The sequence below is a fragment of the Hemicordylus capensis genome, chromosome 2, assembly GCF_027244095.1.
Source record: "Hemicordylus capensis ecotype Gifberg chromosome 2, rHemCap1.1.pri, whole genome shotgun sequence".
Taxonomy (NCBI): domain Eukaryota; kingdom Metazoa; phylum Chordata; class Lepidosauria; order Squamata; family Cordylidae; genus Hemicordylus; species Hemicordylus capensis.
This window is the reverse complement of record NC_069658.1, coordinates 310,209,512-310,234,275: the sequence shown is the minus strand read 5'-3', so window position 1 is coordinate 310,234,275 and position 24,764 is coordinate 310,209,512. Positions and strand designations below refer to the sequence as shown.

At 41.0% G+C, this 24,764-nt stretch overlaps 1 protein-coding gene across 11 annotated transcripts in view; it reads right to left on the bottom strand.

Moving 5' to 3' along the window:
* The window catches only part of WNK2 (WNK lysine deficient protein kinase 2), a 192,612-nt gene that overhangs the window by 107,918 nt on the left and 59,930 nt on the right, over window positions 1-24,764 (bottom strand). For all 11 annotated transcript variants that reach the window (XR_008315133.1, XM_053290478.1, XM_053290472.1 and 8 more), the window contains exons 3-9: window positions 23,340-23,512; window positions 22,024-22,244; window positions 15,466-15,623; window positions 8,668-8,756; window positions 6,955-7,174; window positions 4,770-5,058; window positions 1,360-1,556 (exon numbers count right to left, since the gene is read on the bottom strand). Coding sequence is in view for 10 of the 11 variants with exons in the window: in XM_053290478.1 (XP_053146453.1) it covers window positions 1,360-1,556; window positions 4,770-5,058; window positions 6,955-7,174; window positions 8,668-8,756; window positions 15,466-15,623; window positions 22,024-22,244; window positions 23,340-23,512 (1,347 nt within the window). In the remaining variant the exon portion in view is untranslated. The remainder of the gene's footprint in view (window positions 1-1,359; window positions 1,557-4,769; window positions 5,059-6,954; window positions 7,175-8,667; window positions 8,757-15,465; window positions 15,624-22,023; window positions 22,245-23,339; window positions 23,513-24,764) is intronic.

Genomic DNA, 24,764 nt, shown 5'->3' with positions numbered 1-24,764 from the left:
AATGAGGAATTCTACCTACCACGGCACTGGTATCATTTTTACTAGCTAGGCTGCTCCCATTGCTCCGCACAGCTTGAGTCAGGTAGCTCTTCTGTATCAATGAAGTTCCATCTGGACTGAGTTTGTGACAGGACTGGGTACATTTAGGCATGCTGGCTTGTTCAGAAATAAATTCTGAACATAGGGATGTTTCTGTGACACTTTCCACTCTCACTGGAGCAGAGCTGGATTTCTGGTTAATTATGTGCTGCAAGGATTCATGTAATAAAGGCAGACCTGAACTTTTGCCACAAGATTTACTCGCTTGATGAAGTGGTTGAGATGAAGAGCTGATGTCTAGATTGTTACAGAGGAAGGAAGGAATATGGACAGCACATTTAAGAGGCATTAATAATTTAGGCTTGTTCAGAACTTCCCCAGAATGGAACAAATGGGCCAAGCAACCCTGACAGGTGGGTTTAATCAGCATAAACTCAGCAGAATTGGAAGACTTCTGTACATTTAGTAGTGGAGAGTCACTTGATTCATTGTCTTCCTCCTGTAATGATTTTAGATTTGACCCCAGCAGTTCTGCTGGAATAGGCATTGCATTTGGTGTCAAATCCACTGCTGGATCACTATAACGACGGCAGCTACAAGAACCGCTGTGCATCACAGGCAACAAATACTGGTTAGAACAGAAGCAGTGTGTCCTGGTGGTCTCTGAGGAGGAACATACAAGGCCTATGCCAGGTCTGTCATTGGAAAAGCTCAAAGGTTTATGTTCAGTTGCTTGCAATTCTTCTTGTTGTGACAGTTCCATTAATTTTTGCTGGCCAAGGTCATTGTGGCAGGAACATGGAAGCAAGTGTGAATGCCTTGTAAGGTAATGGCTTTTAGATTTTGGAGCTTCTACAACAGAAGTGCTTCTTCGCCTTTGTGACATATTCGATCCAAGAAAAGAGCTACAAAGATACTGAACAGATGCTTGGACTTTAGCACAGCTGGAAGAAATATCTGACCCCAAATGTTCTTGAACAAATGAAGGAACAATACTACATGGCTATACAGACAGTAAGAAAACACAACAAATGAAATAATTCTCAAAACAAGTACATCTAGGATTTTTGTATCTAGTCAAAGCAAAACAAACATGTTAGATTTAACCCAAATGGTTCTTTTTCTACTGCTTGTTAGAGTATGTTAGGTGATAATATTAATGCACTGTAGTAGTGCATTACAGTTTTACAACGCACTGTAAAACTAGAATGCAGCACACATCCAGTTTGCAATCTAAAGAGGATGTTATGCATTTATTTTTACAATGCCATATGAGAATGTCCAGAAATGATAAAAATATTGAAAATTCATTATACTTACAACTGCAGGCTGCTGGAAGGGTCCCGGCTGCTGAAGAGTATGGGGCAAAGCCTGACTTTCACTGAGAGGTGGGCTAAAAACCCGCTGAATAGCAGGAGGTATTGCATCAGGCATAGATGAGTAGATGACACTTTGCTGGCTGCTCTGGGAGTCTGAATAGACAGTTGAACCCTGACCACTGTCAAATGTGCTATCAGCTGCAAGATATTTAAAAAAAAATTAAGAGTGCAATTAAAATCAAAGAATTCCAGGCATGATTTCATAGTGATATATTTATATTGTAGAACCCAATCCTGGATATGCCAGTCAGAGTAACACCAGGAGCCAGTGTTCCCTCTAAAGTGTGCACACATGCGCATGCTCACTAGTTTGGGTTTTTTATGTCCACTCAGTTAATTTTAGATCTCGCTAAGGCTGAATCTGGAAGGCCCCACTCTGAATGCATTTGCGCACACACTGCCTTGATACTGCTACCCAGAACAAAACTCATTCCGCACACAGATGGGAAAAAAGTAGAGAAAACACTGGCAGGAGCATGTGATGTGCTGGTACAGCTGCAAGTATTTCCTATCCTAAACATAAAATTATGTTTAGTAATTATTGTACTTTTGCAATATTGCACTATTTCCCCCATTCTCCACCTCTTCAGCTCACATTTGGATAAATGTTCTTATGTTGAAAGTTTCTTGTTGAGGTCAGGATGCTGAACTATTTAATGAGGCTGTTGATGAACAACCTAGCCTGGGCTACGTTTTAGATTTTGGAGCTTCTACAACAGAAGTGCTTCTTCGCCTTTGTGACATATTCGATCCAAGAGCAGAGCTACCTAGCCTGGGCTAGGTTGCTCGCGTGGAGCACCAGGATGCGCGCGGATCCCAGCAAACAAGCCCAGCCCAGCCCAGCCCAACCCACTCCTAAACCCAGCTCTTAGCCGAGTTAAAGGGAGCAAGAGCTCCCTTAACCAGCTGCCGAGATCATGCATCTCAGAAACTGGTGCCTAGAGTGCCTGTCTGACATGGGATCCCACCAAGGCACTGTGCTCATGGCATGGTGCATTGTGGGATATCTGGACGCATCATCCCGGCCTCCGGAGCTCAGCACTGCATGGCGCAGCAGGTTAAGGGAGAGAGAGCTCCCTTAAGGGTGACCTGATCATGTGTTTAGCCACAGAGGACACAGAGAAGGGCACCTAGAGTGCCAGTCTCCAAGGGGAATCCCCCAATGCATTGTGTGTGTCATGTGGGGTACATTGTCGGATCTCCAGAGGCTGAGATGTGTTGTCCCGGCCACTGGAGCACTGCGTTGCAGTCACGCACAGCACAGATCATCAGAGCATGGTTCATGCTCCCAGCAACATGGGATCAGTCATCGGGTTGGGAGGGTTAACAAGCCTTCATCCGCCCCGCCACCCACCCCAGCTGCATGGTCATGTGAACTACCTCACAGTCTAACATCTCCAAGCTGGAAAAAAGATCTGACCTTAAAAAGGTTCTTGAACAAATGAAGGAATAATGATACATGGCTATACAGACAAATTTACCCTGGTGGCGCAGTGGTAAAACTACTGCCCTGTAACCAGAAGGTTACAAGTTCGATCCTGACCAGGGGCTCAAGGTTGACTCAGCCTTCCATCCTTCCGAGGTCGGTAAAATGAGTACCCAGAATGTTGGGGGGCAATATGCTAAATCATTGTAAACCGCTTAGAGAGCTCCGGCTATAAAGCGGTATATAAATGTAAGTGCTATTGCTAATTGTCTATGTTATTTTATAATAAAAGGACATTAAAAAGTCACAAAGTTCTTAAATAAACAAACCTAATAAGAGCCAAAACCAGTGTAGCAAAGGCAATAGATTTATAGTCGGTTAATTTCATCTAAATTTAAGAGATTTAGTTCTGGATCTCAGTCAAACCAAAGAGAACTCTTAATTGATGAAAACCATAATGATAAAATGGTTCTTCCATATTTAGGAGGAAAACAGCCAAAGGTATTTCTAGATTTGCTCGTCCCTTAGTTTATAGTAAGACTTTGTGTATTTAATAATGTAGACACATTTATAGGATAGGTAAATTTAATCTCATTATAGACGTTATTTGTAACCACAAAAGGGAAAAAAAGAAGTATAACCGTACAGAACTGAAGCAGCAGTTGGAAGCCAAGTCTGGATTTTTTATGGCTGATCATGTTGTACAGGGATGCTAAATTATTTATCTACATTTCTTCCCTCTTTGAATATCACTGGCAGCGTAAAGGAAATTATTTATAGGGCTTTTAGACACAAAAGCACAATGCAAGCATCCAAACAGCAAATGATACTGATGCTGCAAAGTACAGCAAGAAAATGTTGGAAGCCATGGGATTGGACACTAACTAACTTATTTTTATACATGACTGTCTGTCTGGTAAACAAGCAGAATAAATTATCCTCCAGAAATTAGTGCAATACTATAATATAGAGTATTATACACTTAGGGTTTTCAACTAATTGATTGCCAAAAGGTGAATACAGCTCTATGAGCAGTTCTTCTCAAAATATCAACCAATAGTTGATTTACAATACATCAACCAAAAAACAAACACAAAACAGTAATGTATAATTATCCATTATAATTCAACCTCTAACACAGTATTTCTCCAGTCAATAATATTTTGGCTCATATTTATTTGCACATTCTTCAAGTTTTGGTGTTGAGGTAGTAGTAGTGCAGAGTTATCTAATCCACTGGCCACTGCTTAGCACATCTGACACACATTACAGCTACTGTGCTAGGCCAGTGTGAAAGGGTATTGCACCTTCCTGCCCACTTCTTCATCCTCTGATCAGAAATTTTGCCCAAAAGAACCCAGGAGACATGCAGCCTAATGTAGAATTTGCCTACTAAGGTTAGAGTAGATTCTGTACCCCACTTGGTTGCTGCTAGTATTTTACTGCTTGATTTGGATTTCTGTTGTTGAATTGTTCCTTGTTTTGTTTGTTGTGTTTATGTGTATTGATATTTGTTTATTGTTTTATTTTTAATGTTCTGTTGTATGATGTTTTGAAGGCCTTAGGTTGGAAAAGCACCCTAAAAACATCAACATGAACAAACAAACTAGTAAAATATATAACACATGTATCATGAACAATAAATGTAAACTGTTTCAAGTCCAATACAGAACCTTGTAGACTCTGTTACTTTGCCAACAAACTCGAAGACTATCCAACTCTTCACAAGCAGATCATTGTGGAGCAGCAGTTTAAATTGCAGTAGTGTGAACTGAGACTTGCACTGCTGGAACTAGGGTACAAAACACACATCTGGCAAACGGTATAGACCCAAACGGTTCTGTCCCTTCTGCAAAAATGGCTCCCTCTCTAACTTACTTGGACAACTAGAAATATATCACCAGGTACTTGTGAACAAAACTTACATGCAAGTGAAGTCACGCTTGCGGGTAGATTCTGCTGAGAAAGATGCTGGTCAGCTTCAGGCTCTTCTGGTTCTGACAGGATGTGATGACCAGTGTGTGAAAGGTACGTAACCTGAACTGGTTGTGCTTGTGGGATCTTCATTTTTTCTAAACTGTCAGGATCTCGATTATCTTCTGATTGTAACAAGGGCCAAATTCTTTCTCTTCTCCACTGTATTAATGCTACTCTATCCCGTATTGACTTTGCAACTATTTTGACATCACTCTCATGAAAAAATCCAGCATCAACCTAAAAGAAAGCATAATTTATTTTCAAGCATGAATCCACTTTATACAGATGTTAGATTATTTTCATAAGAAGATTATGAGAATAAAATAATATGCACCTGTAGGAGTTATTTTCTTACCCAAAGCATGATAGATAGTTAAAAGAGGGTTTTTTTTAAAGGAACAATTATAGCCAAATCACACTACCATTATATTTTGCATACATGCAGTTCATGTAATCTCTGATGTCTGCTTCATTAATAACTAGCACAAGAAAGGCAACTTCTCAGGAATCTTTAGGTATGAAGTGGTAATATATGGAACAGCACCAAGTCACATAAACTACATGTTAGCCTACAAACTGAGGTTTAAACTTAAACCTTAAGCTACAGACTAAGATTTGTGCAAAGGCTTTCACTTGTGCACAGGCATCCTTCCTTTTAATGCAGTTACCTGTGCCCACAAAAAAATGTCCTTGGGGGATGGTGGACTCTCAGTGACATATTTTTGGCAGAAAGATAGGACTGCAGAGGGAATCAGTAAAAATCACTCCTCCCCCTCTATGCAAGCAGAAGCATTCCACTAGTGTGCAAATTTAGTCTGTTTACTGCCAACTGTAAGCTTATTCTCTGATACTATTTCAAAGCATTCCCAGCAGTGATAGATTTTAATTATTTACTTAATAAATTTGTATACTGCCCACTACTGAAGTCTCTAGTGGTTTACATTTAACCTGACTTCTCACATTTTAGTTGTGTCTTTCACCCAAACAAACACATTGGCCATTTTTTTAATTTAGGGGCAAGGTCCAGAATATATCATTATATTTCTGCAGAAATGGCCTAAGCTAACTCATATCTAAGTTAAATTTAAGAAACCGATTTTAAGAAGTTTTAGCTAGATTCCCTTCAATGGGACCTGAAAGTCTTAAACCCAAAGTACTCTGCTTTATACGGTTTGGAGATTCAAATTAAGCCAGTTAAAATACATTTCAGCTGAATTTGGACATATCTCATAGATGACAGACTCTGTCCTGGCTACTTAGATATATTACAGGGGCATAACTATAATAGGGCAAGGGGAGACAGTTGTTTGGGTGTTAAGACCTGGAGCTACCAGAACAGCATATCTTTTGCTAGTACCATTAAATGACTTGCATCGTCCACAATTTACAAAACCTCAACAAAAAATTTAGGATGATGTTCTATTGTGGCACATAGGATATATATACTTTTTGTCAGCCTTATTTAATATTTCTTTACTTCATGAGCTGAGGTTCAGTGGGGAGGGGGCATTTTAAAATCTTGTATCTGGGCCCACTCCAACCTTGCTACGACCCTGATATATTATAAAATAACTTGTGAATGTTTTGAGGTAATCCAGTTATATTCAGGTAAAGGTAAAAGTGTACCATCGAGTTTGTGTCGACTCCTGCCGACCACAGAGTCCTGAGGTTGTCTTTGGTGGTTTATCATTGCCTCCTCCTGCGCAGTATGAGATGATGCCTTTCAGCATCTTCCTATATCACTGCTGCCCGTTATAGGTGTTTCCCATAGTCTGGGGAACATACCAGTGGGGATTCGAACTGGCAACCTCTGGCTTGCTAGTCATTTCGCCGCTGTGCCATTAGGTGGCTTTATATTCAGGTACCAGTACAGATTTACACCAAACTCTGAGAAGTTGCCTTCTAATTTGAAAGAGATGGAATCTAAATGTTTATATAAACAAAATTATAGGAACATCATTTGTCAGTTTTCAAGCTTCGGTATAAATTATTCTCTTTATAACTTCTTACTTCAGCGTTCTAAAGCACTCTGTGGTGAATCTTTGAATGGAATTTACTAGATTTGCTCATGTTGTCCTTTGAGATTAAAGTACTACTTGTATACTTTTTTTTTTCAGGAGAAGTTTATTTTACCATTTCTTGTGCAACATCATCAGGAGTTTCCTTCTCCAGATCAAAAGTAAACTCAATGGCTCCGTTATCTTTGGGTTTTCCTTTCAGTTTCTTAGGATCTTCTACCCAGAGTCTTAAGGCAATAGAGTATTTCCTACCATCATCTTCTTCTGCAAGTTCCACTCTTACCCCAGTATCTTCAGCAAAAAAGGCATGGCTTAGTAAATCTTTAATTTCATATCTGTAACAGAGACACAACACCACATTAAGACCATTTTTATTATGTAAAGGTAAACAGAGACAGGGCATGTGTCTTATATTGCTGCTAGCCTTTTGTTAAAAACCTACTGAAGGATCTTAACAAATGACATAGATACAAATGACATGGATACCAGTTGCACGGGAGTAAACAGCAGGAGAGAAGGCATGCCCTCAACTCCTGCCTGTGGCTTCCAGCGGCATCTGGTGGGCCACTGTTCAAAACAGGATGCTGGACTAGATGGGCCATGGACCTGATCCAGCAGGGCTGTTCTTATGTTCTTATACAATTTGTATATTTAAAGAGATTAGCTGAAAGGGAATCTGCCAGTTATTTCCAAGCTTCATAGGTTTCCAGATGTACATATAAAATGTTATAATGCAGTATTTAGGCTAAAACCATCATATGAGATGCTCTACAAAAGTCAGATGAAGAATCTATCCAGTTCAGCATCTAGTTTCCATTAATGAGCAGCCAGATGCATCTGAAAAGCCCACAAGTGGAGCATGAAGATAACAATCCAAAGCCTAGCTTTGTTTTTGCCTAGCTTTGTTTTTGCCTACCTTCCTTGTGGTCCATGATGCCAGTGGAAATTGTCAGCACTATTTACCCAAACTGACATGAGGGCAGTAGGTTATGCTCTGTACCAAGGTACACTAGCCAACATCCAGACTAAGCTTGCACTGACATGCCAGAGTTTTCCATTGTGCCACGGTTTTCCATCACTGAAAATCAAACTTCCCAGTTGCATGATGGAAAACTCTGATGCATTGGTGTGGGGTTAATATGGATGTGATCCACTGTATCTGAATATGGTGGCTGCACTTAGTTATCCTTGCTAATCCTTGCTAATAGTTGATAGATTGACAGTTGATAAACTAGCCCTCAATTAATTTAATTCATCTAAGTGGAAGGCCAGACCCATATCTTGCAATAGTGAAGTCCTTAAGTTAATTGTGTTGTACAAAGAATTACATTGTTTTGTCTTGTCTATCTTCAATATACCATCAATCAACTAGACCCCAAGTTCTAGTTTTATGACAGAGGAAGAAAAATTACAGAGATTAGCATATCTCCTGAGCTCCCCTCCATTATTGTTCTACATTCTGATATCCTTGGGTTTCAGTTCTGCTTGTCTTATAGCAGGAATTCTGGATTTCAGAACATTAATAATGGATTGTGTGCATGAACCCACAAACCTTAAAGAAATCAAAACCTCAATCTGTTTTCCAAAAGAATATAATTTGTTTAATCTTTTCAAGCCTTCCTGCAGGAGTTCAACTGCAATATTCCCTAATTTCCCTCTGCATAAGTTTTAGCCTGTCTTTACTCTGAGGATCTGAAACATTAACACCATTATTCCTAATGAACCCGTCAACCAAACCAGATGCTCCCCAGCTCTTGTATGTTTCCAGAAGTCAATCTAAAATATATTAAATTGTAAGTATCAAATGATCTGAGTGCTTGAAACAAACCTTTCTTCTTTATTTTTGCAAATACACTCTCCAATTATCTCCTTGATTTCAGGATCAGTAACTTTATCAAAACTTGCTGGCTTGACACCCTGAAAGGAGAGGGGGAGAAATCACTATTAACTTCTCTGGAAGCTTCATATGAGCAAGTCTGCTCAGAATAGATTTTAATTCAATGGTACTGAATTACAAGTAAACTTGCTTAGGATTACAATATAGTCTAGAACCAAATGCCATTGTCTGATATTACCAAGTTAAAACCGTAAGTAGTACTAATTTGGAGACGCAGCATTATAAGATTTGATCCTTGTTCTTTAGTGGTCCATTAAGCAAAAAAGGATCTCATATTCGCCTCCCCTATACATTGCCACAACAGGGCAGTTCTGTGACATCTTCTAAAATCACATTAATACATAATATTAAAGAACTGAATACAAGCTTGGAGACAATTATTAGAAATCTTAAAAAGAAAAGTGTCATTTTCTAGTGTTAACTATTATTTTAAACTTCAGACATTCTAGAAACCCGATGTTCCTGGGGCTCATTTCAGATGTATACTAGGGCTGTGCATGAATCAAATTATCTGATCTGATTCTAATCCAGTGCAAGGGGTTATTGTATTGTTCATCCAATATTAATACCAGCCTGGACTGAACTGGCCGATACATGGTTATTGGGATGACACATCATCCCATAGGCTAAGATGGCCCATAGGAAATAATGGTAAATTACCACAACTATAAATATAAATTACTGTAAGTCAGAATGTGATGAAACCTTCAGGCATGGTAGATCCTTGCTAGGATTGATTGTGGACCCTTTTTAGGGTTTGATACCATTCCCATTTCATACAGAACTGTAGGGTTTCTGAGAAGCTGGCAATTCTTCTCCACACACACACACTTTTTATACTTTTGCTTTGAATTGATAATTGTATCCTTGCTTTACCTGGATGCTTGAAGGCATTCTAAATCCTTCCTGAGAGGACTTTGTCCTCCAATGTGCAGGCTAATATGTGCCAGGATGTCTGAGAAGAAAGAGCACATGCACAGACACCTACTCGTTTCTGCTTTGCTTGGATAAGACTGAGGGGATCGAGCAAAAGTAATGTGGAGCCTGGCAGGTAGGCAGAACCTTGCTTGTGATGTGCTGCTCTACAGCAGAGCAAAAGGCAGGCTGGACAGATACTGTAGACAGAGCATGGGCATGACACAAGCAGGTAAACTGTGCAGCAATTGTGCCAAGGCACAGATGAGATCATTTCTATGTTCTTCCCTCACACACACTGTGATTGCAAGGGAAGATAAATTCAGATGAACTAACTGCAGCATGCTTTGAGAATCTGAAAGCCTGTGGAAGCACTGAGGTAATGGCTGTGTCTGCACATAATGCAGAATCCTAGGTCCATTGGGTTCATGGTTCCGTACCCCCATCTCCCCGCTCTCCCATTCGAATCTGGATGTTCAGGAGAGCTGCCTCTCTGCAGTCAGCGAGACTGCAAAGAGGGAGGGGAGCTGGCTGTGCAGGCTTCCCTCTGGACAGAAGGACAGCCCGCACAGCCAATAATGCCAGGGTTGAGGGAGGAGCTTCTTCTCTCACCACAACAGTTCCAGGTCCAGCAACCTGCAGTTCTGGATTTGGATGTACCTCAGGCTGCTTGGAACCTCTGATTGAGGTGATGAAACTTAATGCAACCCAAGGGTTCAGATTGGAGTCCCAATCCTGAACTTTTGGTTTTGTCCCCGCATTCAGACACAACGCCCGCGGAATGGCAGGCCTGTTCAACTGCGGTTCTGCATTATGTGCAAGTGCAGCCAATGTGTAGCTAGAGATGTTAATCACATAACTCAGTGGTTCCCAAACTGGGAGCTTCCAGATGTTGCTGATCTACAACTCCCATCAGCCCCAGCCACAGAAAATTGTAGCTGGGGCTGATAGGAGTTGTAGTTCAGTAACATCTGAAGGCTCCCAGTTTGGGAACCACTGACATAACTGCTCTCCTCGGCATTTTCTATATAGGGCACATCACCAGATTCAAAGAGAAACAAGTTTGTAGACATAATTGAGAAAAGCAACAAAACAGCCATCCAATCCTCCAATGCAGTACAGTCCAATGCAATACAAAAAATATTGTATCAAATGGTGCCAACGTTAGCAATTGTTCATCAAAAGCAATATGATGCAAAATGTTACCAATAGGGGCTATATAAAACTGGTTATTGTTCTTATCCAATACACAGCCCTAATGTACACCATAACTGGAGTTTGGAGATTCTATCAACAGAGGACAGGTATCTGTCAAGGGATGCTGTACAGTTTCCTGCACTAAGCAAGGGGTTGGACTAGAAGACCTCCAAGGTCCCTTCCCACTCTAACGATCTATGGTTTGAAAGCTGTGCACATGTATCCCCCATTACACTCTTCCCCAGGTTATTCTGTGCAACTGCTCACAATGTTGTTCTATGCAGCAGACATCAAGCCTTAAATGAATAACGACAGCATTCCTTTTCAGAAATTCTAACAGGACAGAACTGGTATAATATAGGGGCTAATGTGTTGGGAGTAGGACTAAGGGGACCCATGTTCAAATCCTGTTCAGCAATGAAACTCTCCAGATGACTCGGACCAACCACTGACTCTCAGCATAACCTAATTCACAAGTCTGTTGCGAGGATAAAAATGTGGGTGAAAAGAATATGTATGCCACCCTGAGCTGGCATAAGTGGTGCCAGTGTATGATCATTTTTCACAATATTTATCTTGCTCCATAAGCACTTTTTGACACCAAAAAACTTCCCTGAGGATTGTGAAGCCTTCAGACATGTGCTTACATGTGTCAAAGAGCACTTCCAAAGCAAGGGTTGTATAGCAAATATGATCATGCTCTTCCACAAGAGCACCTATTCTTCAGAAGTACGAGGGCTAGCACTGCGTATGTGCTTTTTTTAGAAACACACATGCACTGTCAGTCAGAAATGTGAGCCATTGTTATTATCGCATGGAAATACTATTATGAGGAAGCAAGCTTTATTTTTTAAAATGTGAGTAGAAGTCTGTTCCTAATACGTCTTAGATCCACTCCACTTTCCCTTCAATATTTCAAAATTGAAGGAAATACAGGAGGGCCTCGCTATTCATTGGTTCAGCACTCATGGTTACAGTAGTTACTTGTGAAAATTGCCATATTTTAGATCTTCATCTGAGATTGCTGTTGCCTGATGAAGTATGGCTGGTGGGGCTACATGGAAGCACCTTTCGTGGATCTCAGAATGTGGAACTCCTTGCCCTGCAAGGTTCAGTTCTCCACTTTGCCAGTGTTCCATCACTTCCTAAATTCCCTTCTTTTCCAGTTAGCTTTTAATACATCTGCTGCAGATGGTTACTTCATTTTTAGTTTGTAATGCTGCTTTTTGTTTTTTGCTTGAGTTTTGTTTTCACTGTTGTGCATGCATGCATATAAGAAAGAAGCTCTGATTTTCATTTTAGAGGCAGAATGGCAAGGTATAAGATAGCTAAATAAATGATTAAATGGATGTATATATAACATAATTAGTGAAACTGGTGCCTTGTACATTCTCCCTGTAATGCCATATGCCAGTGGGGCATGAATTTGCATAAACAACTCTGATAACCAGGCCAGCGTACTTCATATATCACATGTCATTTTACTAGGCAGGCTGACTTTACCCAACATCTACATTTCTTCATCAAAAGAACATTCAATCCTACATTCAAAGTTCAAATTTTCCACTGTGGACAGACTCAGAACACAGTCATTTGAGGCTCTGAAAGCATACTTTGTTTCGTGCAGATTTAATCACTTAATGAAAGAGATCCATTCTAGGGTACTTACAAAGGACATTAATAAGAATCTGGCATAACTGTAACTAAATAATGCTGTCAAAATGTACCCAAAAAGGCAAAGATTTTTTCATGGAACAACAACAAATAGAATTTGTAACATGTTATTTTTGTAAGAGCTCAAACCATTTCACTTCACATTGCCTAATGAAATACAACAGTTCTGTAAGGAAGTCATTTCATCTCATTATTATCATCTTCATCATTACAATGAAGGCTCAAACTAAGGGCCAAACTATATATTACAGAGTGCACACATATAATAGTTTGCTAATTATTGTAAATGAAAAGCAGCTGAGGGAATCTATGAGAATGACTGAAGGAAGAGATCACTTCATTCCCCCACCCCCTTGGAGCTTTTTTCTTATCACAATTGCCTTTCCCCAGGCACTTTCCACCAGTGGGGAAATACAGGTATTTATAGTGCTATGGTAAAGCTTCCAAAAATTGGGATGGTGATGTGATATGTGTTGCAACTGTAATCTGCCACAAACTGATGCAAAGAATTGCATTATAGATCTCAAAGCCCCATATTCATTTCATCACTTCTCAGGTATGCGTGAATTTGCCTTCAAGCAATTTCAGTTTTGAAACTGAAACTGCAAACTGCACAGATTTCACAATATCAGTGTCTATCATCATATTATATTAAGATTTAAGCACAGTTATTGCCACAGCATAAACTTGGGATCTGTATTCACCCTTATATCTGACAATACAATGGTATACAGGCAAACCTCATTACCTGAGGACTCTATATCTACTGTTTTGTGTATTCACAGGTGACACCCAGCTTCATTATCTGTGAATACGAAAGGGTTAAAACCCATGCATCTGCAGTTCCTAGAGGGCCGAAAGTGACCACTAAAGTTGCTTCCAGCCACCATTTTGTCTGGAGGAGTCAAGAGGAGCCATTTTGTGGCTCATTTCTTAAAAAAAATAAATGCACTTTTTCGTGGTTTGGGGGGCATTTTGGTGGCATTTTGTGGAGAGGGGGGCATTCCTAAGCACATGGAAGCACAGTACAGTAAACATGAAATTATTTTCATGTTTTTTCATGGGTTTTTCCACCTTTTGGATCCAGTCTGAAACCTAACCCTCCTTTCCCCATAGGCATAATGCCTCATTACTCGCAGTTTCATTACTCATGGTAGTAGGTGAGGAATAGAACCCCTGTGAGTAACAAGGTTTCCCTGTAGTGAGGCATTCATGTGTGTGTGTGTGTGTGTGTGTGTGTGTTTAGAATTAAAAGCTCAAGACTTCTCTGTTGTGTAGTGCTTATAAGATAAATCAATGCAACAGTTCTAGTAAATCAGAGTAATGCTCCCACCTTTCCCAATGTCACTATTTATTTGACTTCAGTGGATAAAGTCAACTTTTATATAAAACACATAAAGTCAAGAACCAATAGTTTATTTTATTATGTTTATAATAAACATTTCTTTTTCATCAAAATAAAAAAAAATATGTTCCCTAACTTTTGCAAAAACGTACAAAGGACACTGAGAATTTCAGCAATAAAAATTTCCTTAGACAATTTTAGATAGTAAACTCAAATACGACAGAATCTTAGGCCACTCCCAATACTACAAAAATATCCTAATGCTTGTACAACTGAAAATTACTTCTTAGGAGATTGTGGCTCCAATCAGCCACTGCAGCCAATCAGGCAAATGATCTGCTTCCAATCAGGCAAGGCAGAAGAAAGTCTCCAGTCTGCTTTTTACTACATGGAAATACTAAGCCCTTTCTCACGATCCAAAGAACGGCTTGGCAGGCATGGAGGATGGCTCGGTAACCTTACCTTCCTTGCAGATGATCCCTTAAGGGATCTGGTTTGTGGATCATGTACCCAGACAATCCTCCACTGCCCCAGGCAGCGTGGAGGGTCGGGGACCAAGACACATTGTCCCAGCTTCCAGAACTCCCATAATGCACTACGTGGGTGCATGGTGCATTATGGGGATCCTCACAGTGTTTTGCAGGGCCAGTTAAAAGTAGCCAGCGCTTCACACAATTTTAAAAATGGGGCTAAGGGAGCGCTCACTCCTTTAATCTCATTTAAGAGGTTGGTTCCACAGGCAAGTTTGCCACTGAAGTGCTGCCGGGATCAGGCACGATCTCGGCAGTTCTTACAATCAGCCCAAAGCGGGCTTGGCTTCCTTAGCCCAGTAATCTCTGGGCAATTACAGATTAAAAAAACAATTAAAAATATATCTCTTAAAACAGTTTAAAATAACTATTAATAAAACTTTAACACATTATGAACTAAAAACCTGATAAAATAGGTGTGTTTTCAGATGTTGCTGAAAAACAGCCAGAGAGGTTCTGATTTTCTTTGGGAGAATGTTCCAGAGTCCAGGGGCAACTTTAGAGAAGGCACGGTTTTGGGTCGCCACCAAATTAGCCGGTGGTAACTGCAACCAGACCTTCCCTATTTATTTTAATAGGCAGCAGGGTTCATGAAGAAGAAGGCACTCTCTTAAATACCTTGGACCCAAGCCATTCATGACTTTATGGTAACCAGCATTTTATACTTTGCCCAGAACTCACTGGCAACCAGTGTAGTTATTTTAAAATAGGAGTAATGTGGTAAAAATAAGCTTTCTTGTAGGAAGTTCATCGTGGAAATTTTGTTTCTGTTTGCTGTATGTAACTTAAAGAAAAGGGGTAACTACAAGTAACAGGTGGATAGGAGAAGCCATTACTATATTAAGGCTTTCTTCAACAATATTTTTATTTAGAATCATAGATTTTTAGGAATTGTAAATCTTGTTGAAACTGCTACACAGTGCAGGAACCTGGTACAGCATCTCTGATACAGCAGATGCCCATCCAGCCTCTATTGAAGCAACTTGCTGTTTGTATTACATAAAAACGGTTAAACAACAAAAGCACCACAATTAAAGAAGACAATGCCCATATTAAAAAGTCACTTACACAGGTCACTTTCCTGTAAATTTGAGCAGCATTCTGGCATTCTGAATATGGATATTCCGAGGTAGCCATTTCCAACATACACATTCCAAAAGCATATACATCCACTGATTCATCATAGTGTTCTTCATACATTTCCGGAGCCATAAATTCTGGAGTACCTGAACACATAAACAAAAACAGACTTTGGCTTATAAAACTGACTTGTAACGGTGGGCCCAATCAGTGCACAGAGCACCAAAGCCTCTGTTTCTACATTCAAATTTCATCAGCAGATGCAAGAAAAGCACATCTGAACAAAAATCATTATTTTCCAGATGACCATTTTATTTATTTATCTAACATATTTTTATACTGCCTGAAACTTGCATCTCTGAGTGGTTTACTTATCCAGATTGTTTTATTGCAACCATATTTGGGATAGTGTACAGCTTAACTCAGAAAAAGAGAGAGCGAAGGTATTTATTTGTATATTGGCCTTTCCCCAGGGAGCTCAAAGCATCATTTTGACCTATCAAACTTGTGAAGTAATTAGACTGAGAGAAGCTTGTCACATGACTCTTCAGCACCCTGGTGGACCCTCTTGCTTCCCAAGCTGGCACTAGTGAGCTTCTGCTTGTCCTTCTCTGGGCCTCACATTTCTGACCCCAGCTACTCTGAGGTAGAAGCCAGCTCCATTCACACTTTTATTGCTCTGAGCTCCCCCTCCCCATAATTGCAGTGGTGCCAGAACTTTTTGGGGTACTTGAGAAGAATTACATAGAAACAGTACCTCTGTAAAGAGTAGAGCTCCTCAAGGTTTATCAACTGACTCCATTCCTGAACTAAGAATCACTTTAAGCCCAATTATACTGAATCCCAAAAGTATATCTGTCTATTTACAACAGGATTAGAGAGTTCATGTCCATGAACACCAGGTGCTAGGGAACACCAATCAGAGGGGCAGTTGCCCTCTTTCCCCCACCGCAGGCTTCCCAGATAAACCTGGTTGACCACTGTGTGAAGCAGGATTTTGACTACATGGGTCCTTGGCCTGATCCAGCAGGGCTGTTCTTGTGCTCAAGATTTATTTAGGAAAAGAAGTTATAATAAAAAGTGAAACAAAATGTAACACAAGCTAAGCAGGGTTTACCATATCCAAGTCCAAAACTATAGAGTAGTTACTGTACCACACACTGGCTCTCTCTGATAGTGACCACACTGTATCAAAAGCCTGAAGAAATACTTTAATTATTGCTTCAAAATATGTCATGGAGGTGGCAGTTTCTACATGCAGGTCATTTCCTATCCCAACAAAAGCAACATAAATCATGCCAGTACAGAGTAAAAGACATTCACAGTGTTATCAGGGCCTTTGTAATTCAGACACAGTCTTGTCAAATGAGCAATTACAGAACAATTTCTTCTTTCTTAGAGACTTGCAACTTAACAATAGTCAGTGCCCAGGACACCGCAACACAAAGCACAAATTGTATATCATGGAGTAAAGCATGTTTAGGATGGAGAGGGATGTGGATAAGTGAGAATCCATAGTACTCTGGCTTTTGACTTAATGAACTGAAGTGGCGTTGCAAACAATTTTGTTTAAAACAGGCAGACACAAGTGAAGTACAATTTAATACATATAAAAGTCATTCAAATGACCAGAACTGCTCCTTCCCCCAGCCTCTAAGATTTTAATGGCTGCTGACAGCCCATGCATCCACAAGACTGGGTGGTGAGGCAGGAGGGTGAGTTCACGCCCACTTACTTCACTTTTAACCCAGGTAAGAAAATCCAAAAAAACCAGGTTACCCAGCGGAAAAGTGCCACAATCTGGTCTGATCCCAGAGGTTCTCACAACTAACTCTACCCAGGTGGGGTTGGTCATGAGAACGAACTTATATTCTTTTTCTGTAAGAATGTAGAAAAGAGGTAAGAAATCAACTTTACATCTTTCCTAAAAGAAAGAAGAGATGACTTTAGTAGAAAATGCTTTCTTAGCCAAAAATTAAATTCCTCCCATAGAAAGTTATTGAAAAGAAAACAGAGCAAGTATCGTTGCTTCGATATTTTTCTTGCTTCAATACTAAGGTTCTGTAGTCATTATTTACCTAATCATTTGGACTTCTAAAAAAGCTTCATCATTATGTATTCTTCAAAAAGACAAGCAAGTTTATATGGTTTTCAAAATGAATACATCTTTTAGGCTCACTATGATAACTTCAGAGAGGTCTGCCATATATTTTGAGGATCAGGACCCTAACTTAAATCGCAGTGATTTCAATAGCACAAGTATAACCTGCTTCACTTGGATGACCCTATGTTGGCGCCAATAAAAGACAAAATGAACATGATGATATTTCTTACTGAACTATTATTATTATTAGGGAGAAACTCTATGAAGAGATCTTGTAGACTTGAAATCTTACAACATATCCACAAATATTAATCCAAGACAAAAATATGACCATAGCTTCCTTGTGGATGAAGTGCACAGAAGGGTGCACTGTGATTCAATTATGATACATTAAGCACACAATTCTATCCTCAGCTTACACCTACTGGAGTTCTTGAGGATTTGGCACAAGTTGTCTGTTCTGGTGTATTTTGAGGTATATCTCCAACAAGTACACAACGCTGACATAATATTAGGGCAAGACTAGTAGAGGGGCTAAAGATGGGTGGTATCAGAGAGTTAAAAATGTGCTGGGGACAGGGTGAGCTTAATCTAAGACAGGGTTTCTCAACGTGTGGGGCCCCAGATGTTATTGGACTTCAGCTCCCATAATCCCCAGCCCCAGTGGCCTTTGGTTGGGAATTATGGGAGTTGAAGTCCAGTTACATCTGGGGACCCACACGTTGAGAATCCCTGATCTAAGAGATGCACAACACAAATGTCCCAGTGGCCTGAAACTAACTGTGACCTAGTGTATGGGTGCTCAGGTCAATTTTAAAATTAGAAGTCAAATTACAACGAATTAAGATACAGTAATTTTAATTTATTTTAATCCCCAGCAGCCCCCAGCACTTACGCTGCAGGGCTGTAAGCTGCTGGGCTCTCCCAGCCCTCAGCTCTCCCCCCGCCCTCCATTGGCTCTCACCACCTCTCATCATGCTACGCTGCATCCAACCAGCTTCCAGATGGTGGGAAGGAGGAAGCTGCCACCCAGGGCTTCCTGCTTCTCCACTGCCAAAGAGCCACTTGGATATGGAGCGGCACAGCAGCTCCCAGGTGGCAGAAGGGAGGAAAGGCCAAACGGAAGCTTCCTCCTTCCACCTGGCCCATTTCAACAGACGTGTCTTCAACGGAACCGGCTACCGATGAAGGACACACATGCATATCCTTTATTTGTAGCCAGTTTGGGCTGGGTGGAAGGAGAAAAATTGGCCTTTCTTCCCTTCTGCTGCCCGTGAGCTGCTGTGCCACTCCATACCCAAGTGGCTCTTCGGCAGCGGGAAGGAGGAAAGCCCCAGATGGCAGCTTCCTCTTCCTGCTGCCTGGGAGCAGGTTGGATGTAGAGTGGCATAGAGACAGGCAGCGGAGTGGGGAGAGCTGGGAGAACCCACTCAGGCTGGGAGAACCCAGCAGCCTACAGCCCTGAGGGCTACCAGAAACATGCCCATGGGCCAGATGCGGCCCGCAGGTCAGATGTTGTGCAGCCCTGGTCTAAATCCTAAACTGCCCCAGCCCTGCTTTCAGTCCCTGTCCCAGTGAAGCATTACATCAGCAAAACAGATCATGTGAATTAAATTATTTCCACTGAACTCAATGAAAAACCAAAATATATTGTCCACCCCCTCCCTTTGCACAAAAAGAGAGTACTTTGTACAAACAGCCTGTTCTCAGAAAACTGTAGGAAAAGCACATTGGTAACACTTGTCTTCTTACAACCACTGCAGGTATCCCTGCTCAGGACTGCAGACATGAACACCACACGGGAATTCCTGCTCCACTCCTATTACTGGGAATGCTGAGATAAAGCAGCCCGCACAGGTAAGCCAAGGAGTGGTTTCATGTTATGTCTGAATTCACAAACTATTGATAAACCACAATTAAGGCCATTACTCCACCTCAAAGGACTGTTGCACCTTGGAAACAGAAGCTGCTCTGCTTCAAGAGGCTGCTGCACCACGGAGACAGGAGTGAGCATACAAACTTACAAAGCTGAGGCAGCAGATGGGAGAGCAGATACGCAAGTAGATACACCCCTGCTAAGTGAGCAAAGAGGCACCCTTTAAAGTGGTTATTCTCTTATATTTAGCAGTAGGAAAGCAACTGGCCCTATCCAACCCCAGAACAGCATCCCTCCAGTGGTTGATGCTTGTGTCTATCTTGTGTTTCTTTTCAGACTGTCAACCCTTTTGGGACAGGGAAGCACTTTGTTTATTATTTCTTTTTCTTTGTAAATGGCATTGAGCACTTTGTTGAAAAGCAGTATATAAATGTTCATAGCAGAAACCATTCTCATTCTTTCTGTTATGAAAATTGTTTGGAGAACTTGTTGGAAAGTGATACATACATCACCACCACCACCAAAGTTTGCCTGTAAATATCTGGAAGCTCAAACCATGGTGTGGGTCCTTAACTATGACTAGCATAATGTATGAACACAATTTGTGTCCAGGATAAACTGTATTGGTTAATAAACAATCATCCCATCTCTACAGAGAAGTAGCAGTGTCTCCCATATGGATACATAAGGGCAAGTACGCACAGAACAAAAAGGGTTTAACAGCAATGAACATCTATATGTTCCTTTATGGAATGCCAGGCACTCCACTCCAGACATTGCTACTGCCAGCCAAACACTCACATCAACTTTTGTCTTATAGAATCACAGTCTGGCCCGATAGAGCAGAACAAAGAGGCATAATGCAGCAACATCCAAGGGAGGAGGAATGGGTATTGTCTCTGTCTGAGTGAGAGGGAAACTGACAGAAGCACTGGAAGCACATAGGCAGCTGCTCTGTCTCAGCTACACTAAAAAAAAAAAAGCTACTGAGCACCTCTGTGTTGCAGTTCCTGACCAGTACTAATTTCTATCCTTTCATCTCTTTGGATCTCCACAGGCAGCCCTCCAAGAAGACAAAATATGCTCCCTACTTGCAGAGCCATGCAGACTGCAAGTGAGGCTATCAGTAAGACCAGCAGCAGTGAGTCACTACATGCAATCACTGTAAGATATTCCCCTTAGGGGATGGGGCCGCTCTGGAAAGAGCACCTCATGTTAGCATGTAGAAGGTTCCAAATCCCTCCCTGGCATCTCCAAGATAGGGCTGAGAGAGATTCATGCCTGCAACCTTGGAGAACCTGCTTCTAGTCTGTGTAGACAATACTGAGCTAGATGGACCAATGGTCTGATTTGGTATAAGGTAGCTTCCTATGAGTCATGCCATTGCAACTATACCTCTGGGAAAGTTGCCAACCTTCTTGTTCTAGCTCGGTTCCTGCAGCTTTGCAAGCTGCTTGTCAGAAAGCTATCTAACAGGTGAAGCCATATATAGCATAGGATGAAGCAATGGGATAAATGCCATCTGTTATGCATCTTTCAAAGATACAGGGGCCCTTCTGGGGCAGCAATCCCAGTCAGGTGTCTTTCTTTCAGATCTCACTCCATCTATGATGCTGATCAAATGCTTTCACACAGCTGTCTTTTGTTTTTGTTTTTAAGTGGGGGTTAGCAGATAGAACTAGGGTGAAGCTAAGAGAGCCCTTTCTTACATTAGTTATCATGATGCACATATACAATAAAGTCTGCTGGGGCAATAAAAGGCCACAACCCTAGGAAGTTGAACAATTAATTGTGGGGAAGGTGTGGCTAGATGAGATGGTTGATTCAGGTCAGCCTGTGTCATGTGAGAACCAAGTAGCTGGAAATGTGAGAGCCAGTGTGGTGTAGTGATTAGAGTGCTGGACTAGGACTGGGGAGACCCGAGTTCAAATCCCCATTCAGCCATGAAACTAGCTGGGTGACTCTGGGCCAGTCACTTCTCTCTCAGCCCAACCTACTTCACAGGGTTATTCTGAGGAGAAACTCAAGTATGTAGTACACCGCTCTGGGCTCCTGAGAGGGATATAAAATGAAATAAATAAATAAATAAATAAATAAATAAATAAATAAATGGAATGGAATGGAAGCATGTACATCTTTAAAATAAATAAATAAAATTGCCCCATGCAATGCTCCCTCTGATTGGCTCTGACACTGCACTCTTTCAGGTGTGCCGATGTGGGTTCTCCTTGACCTTTTCTAGTGAGAAATCACATACAGACCTCTCAGTCCTGGTGTATACCATTGTGTCAGTGGGCAGGGAGCTGGGTCATGACAAATGCCCCATGATGTAGATGCTCTGTGGAGTCTGCGTTCTAGACCCATCTGTTCTGCTCTGTGATGTGATGGTTGACAGTCAGCCACAGAAAAGGTGAGTTTGGTCTTTACCATTCCTCTGAGTGGGAAAACCTATGGCTGCTTTATTCATAGTTTATAATATTTTCCAGACAATGTATTTCTGGTAGTTTTAAAAAAAAAACACTTATAAAAGATGAAGAAGAGGGAAATGTGAATGGGAAAGGCTTACCTATTACACTTTTGGCAAATGAAGCTCTTTTGAGAGTTGCCAGACCCAAGTCTCCTATCTTCACAGATCCAGTTGGTCCAGTTATAAAAATATTGTCACATTTTAAGTCTCTGTGAATGATGGGTGGAGTTCTAGTGTGTAGGAACAGGAGACCCTTCAGGATTTGCCGACACCAGCTACGAAGCACTTTTGGTTTCATCACTTTAAATCTCTTCAAATACCTGGAATAAAAAGATACTTAATGCCACATTCAGAATTCCAGGCAGCAATAAAACAGTAAAATTAAACATATATACATATTATGGAGCTTGTATCATTCCGCTTCGTGTGCTAATATTTGTACTGAGGCAACTCTGAGGAATCATACTAGGGAATACATGGGGGGACGGGCACTGCTCAGTCATGCAGCACATGGCTTGTGTTCAGAAAGTTCCAGATTCAATCCCTGGCACCTCCAGGTAGGGCTGGGAAAGACACATGTCTGAAAATCCAAAGCGCCTATCAGTCAGGATAGACAACACTCAGCCAGCTGAACCAATGGTCTGACATGGTAGCGTCCTATGGGGGAACAATTCAAACCCAGTGGTTAGCTTCCAGACTAGCAGGATACAGAAGTGGCAGAGGAGATTGAAGTGGACAATGCTTTGGATTGTTGTATCAAGGACTGAAGGTCATGCAAGGAGCAGGAAGCAGGATTTGTGGAGGGTGGGCTATATACTACGCTGTGATAAGATAGAGGTAGGTAGACGTAGGGGGATTCCATAGCAGAGAGTCAGAGACAGACCAATTCTTGGTGAAAACAAGATCAAGGAAGTGCCCAAAGCCATGTGCGGTGGAGTCTTTCCAAAACAAGAGATCAAAGAAAGAGGTTAAAAGGGAAGGACCCAGGAAGCAGTTGCATCTGCGGGATTATTCAGATGAATGTTGGTGTCACCAATCAGCAAGGTAGATGTGTTAGCAGAGCCGGGAATCAAGATCTGAAATGAAACTTGAGTGGGAGCCAAGAGAATTCTATACAATAGCAACACAAAAGTGCAGAAGGGCGTAGAGTCTCAGACAATGAACTTCAAAGAAAGAGAAGCAATGTGAAGTGGATGGCTGTGTGTGTGGATGGGTAGAGCTGGATCTAGCAGGGTTTGTGAAGAAGAAGGCAACCACCAACACCATGATTTTCAGGGTAAATTGAAGAAGGAGACTGCAGTGGTGGCAGGGGAAGTCAGGCCACAATAACTAACTTTTCTCAGATAAGGCAAGTGATTTACCCTAACATATTGTCCGGCTAACTGTGAAAATCACCAACCGTCACTAGTACTCACGTTTTCAGGGTCCCAGAGGTCATCAGTTCTGTCACCAGCACAATGCACTTCTTTCCTTTCAAACATGATTCCCAAAAGTCATAAAACCTAACAATGTTTGGGTGCTGAAGACCTTTCAACATCTCTGCTTCCTCTTTAAATCTCTGCCTTTCCACTTTCGTCAGCTTTCTGTCCTGCAATTCAAAACAATATTACTTGTTACTAACAGATTATGATCCACAGATTCTGCTATAGCAGGCAGGGAGCACTTACATGGGGGAGAGTAGAGAAGGCCCACTAATTTTACACCATCTACACCATGTATAGAAATTTTTACACATTTTTATTCTGCTCTTCCTCCAAAAAAAGTAGGTTATTGTTAACCGCCCAGAGATGAAAGTTTGAGACGGTGTACAAATTTGATTAATAAAATAAATAATAATAAAATTTAAAAAAACTAAGAGCAGCATACAAGGTTCTTCCCACCACCACTTTATCCTCATAGCAACACTGTGTGGTAAGTTGGCTGAGAAAATATGACTAGCTTAGTGTCACCTAGTAAGCATCATACTCTTGTGTCTATGTGTTTTTATGCTTGTATTTTATAGTTTTTATATTAGATTAGTTTTATATTTTTAGCTTAATATTTTAATTGTCATTTTTATTGTATGTTTTTAACTTTTGTAAACTGCCTTGGGGTTGTTTTTAATGAAAGGCAGTATAGAAATTCAACAATTAAATAAATAAATAAATAAATAAAATCATGGCTGAGTGGAGTTTTGAAACTGGGTTTCCCCGTGTCATTTTAACATTTGAACTGCTTCTTACCAGTGGCCAACATTCCACACAGCAAAATGATGTCATTAGGGACCCATCAGGGCTACTGCACCAGTGGTCCCTCTATTTTTTTTCATCTCTGCGTGGAATGAGTTTTGTTCTGGGTGGCAGTATCAAGGCAGTGTGTGCACATATTCATTCAGAATGGAGCTTTCCTGATTTAACCTGAGCGGGATCTAAAATGAACTGAGCAGGCATCCAAAAACTTGTGAGTGCACACACATACGCACTCCTTAGAGGTAACAGTGTACAGCACATGACAGGCAGCCCCAACAGTGTTGCGCAACAGAGAAATTGTGCAATGATTTGAGACAGTGTAAATGCAGCATCTATACCTACAAAGATTAGAATCGTTCGGACAATGGTTTTTCCCATGACACTTTATGGATGAAACTATGAAGAAGCAAGATAGAAAAAGTATTGACACTTTTGAACTTTGGTGCTGGAGAAGACTTTTGAGGATACCATGGACAACCAACCAACAAAAGGATCATAGAACAAATCAATTCAGAATTTTCACTCAAGGCACAAATGACCATGCTCAAACTATCATACTTCAGACACATGCAAAAACCCAGCTCCCTTGAGAAGTCCATAATGCTGTGGAAA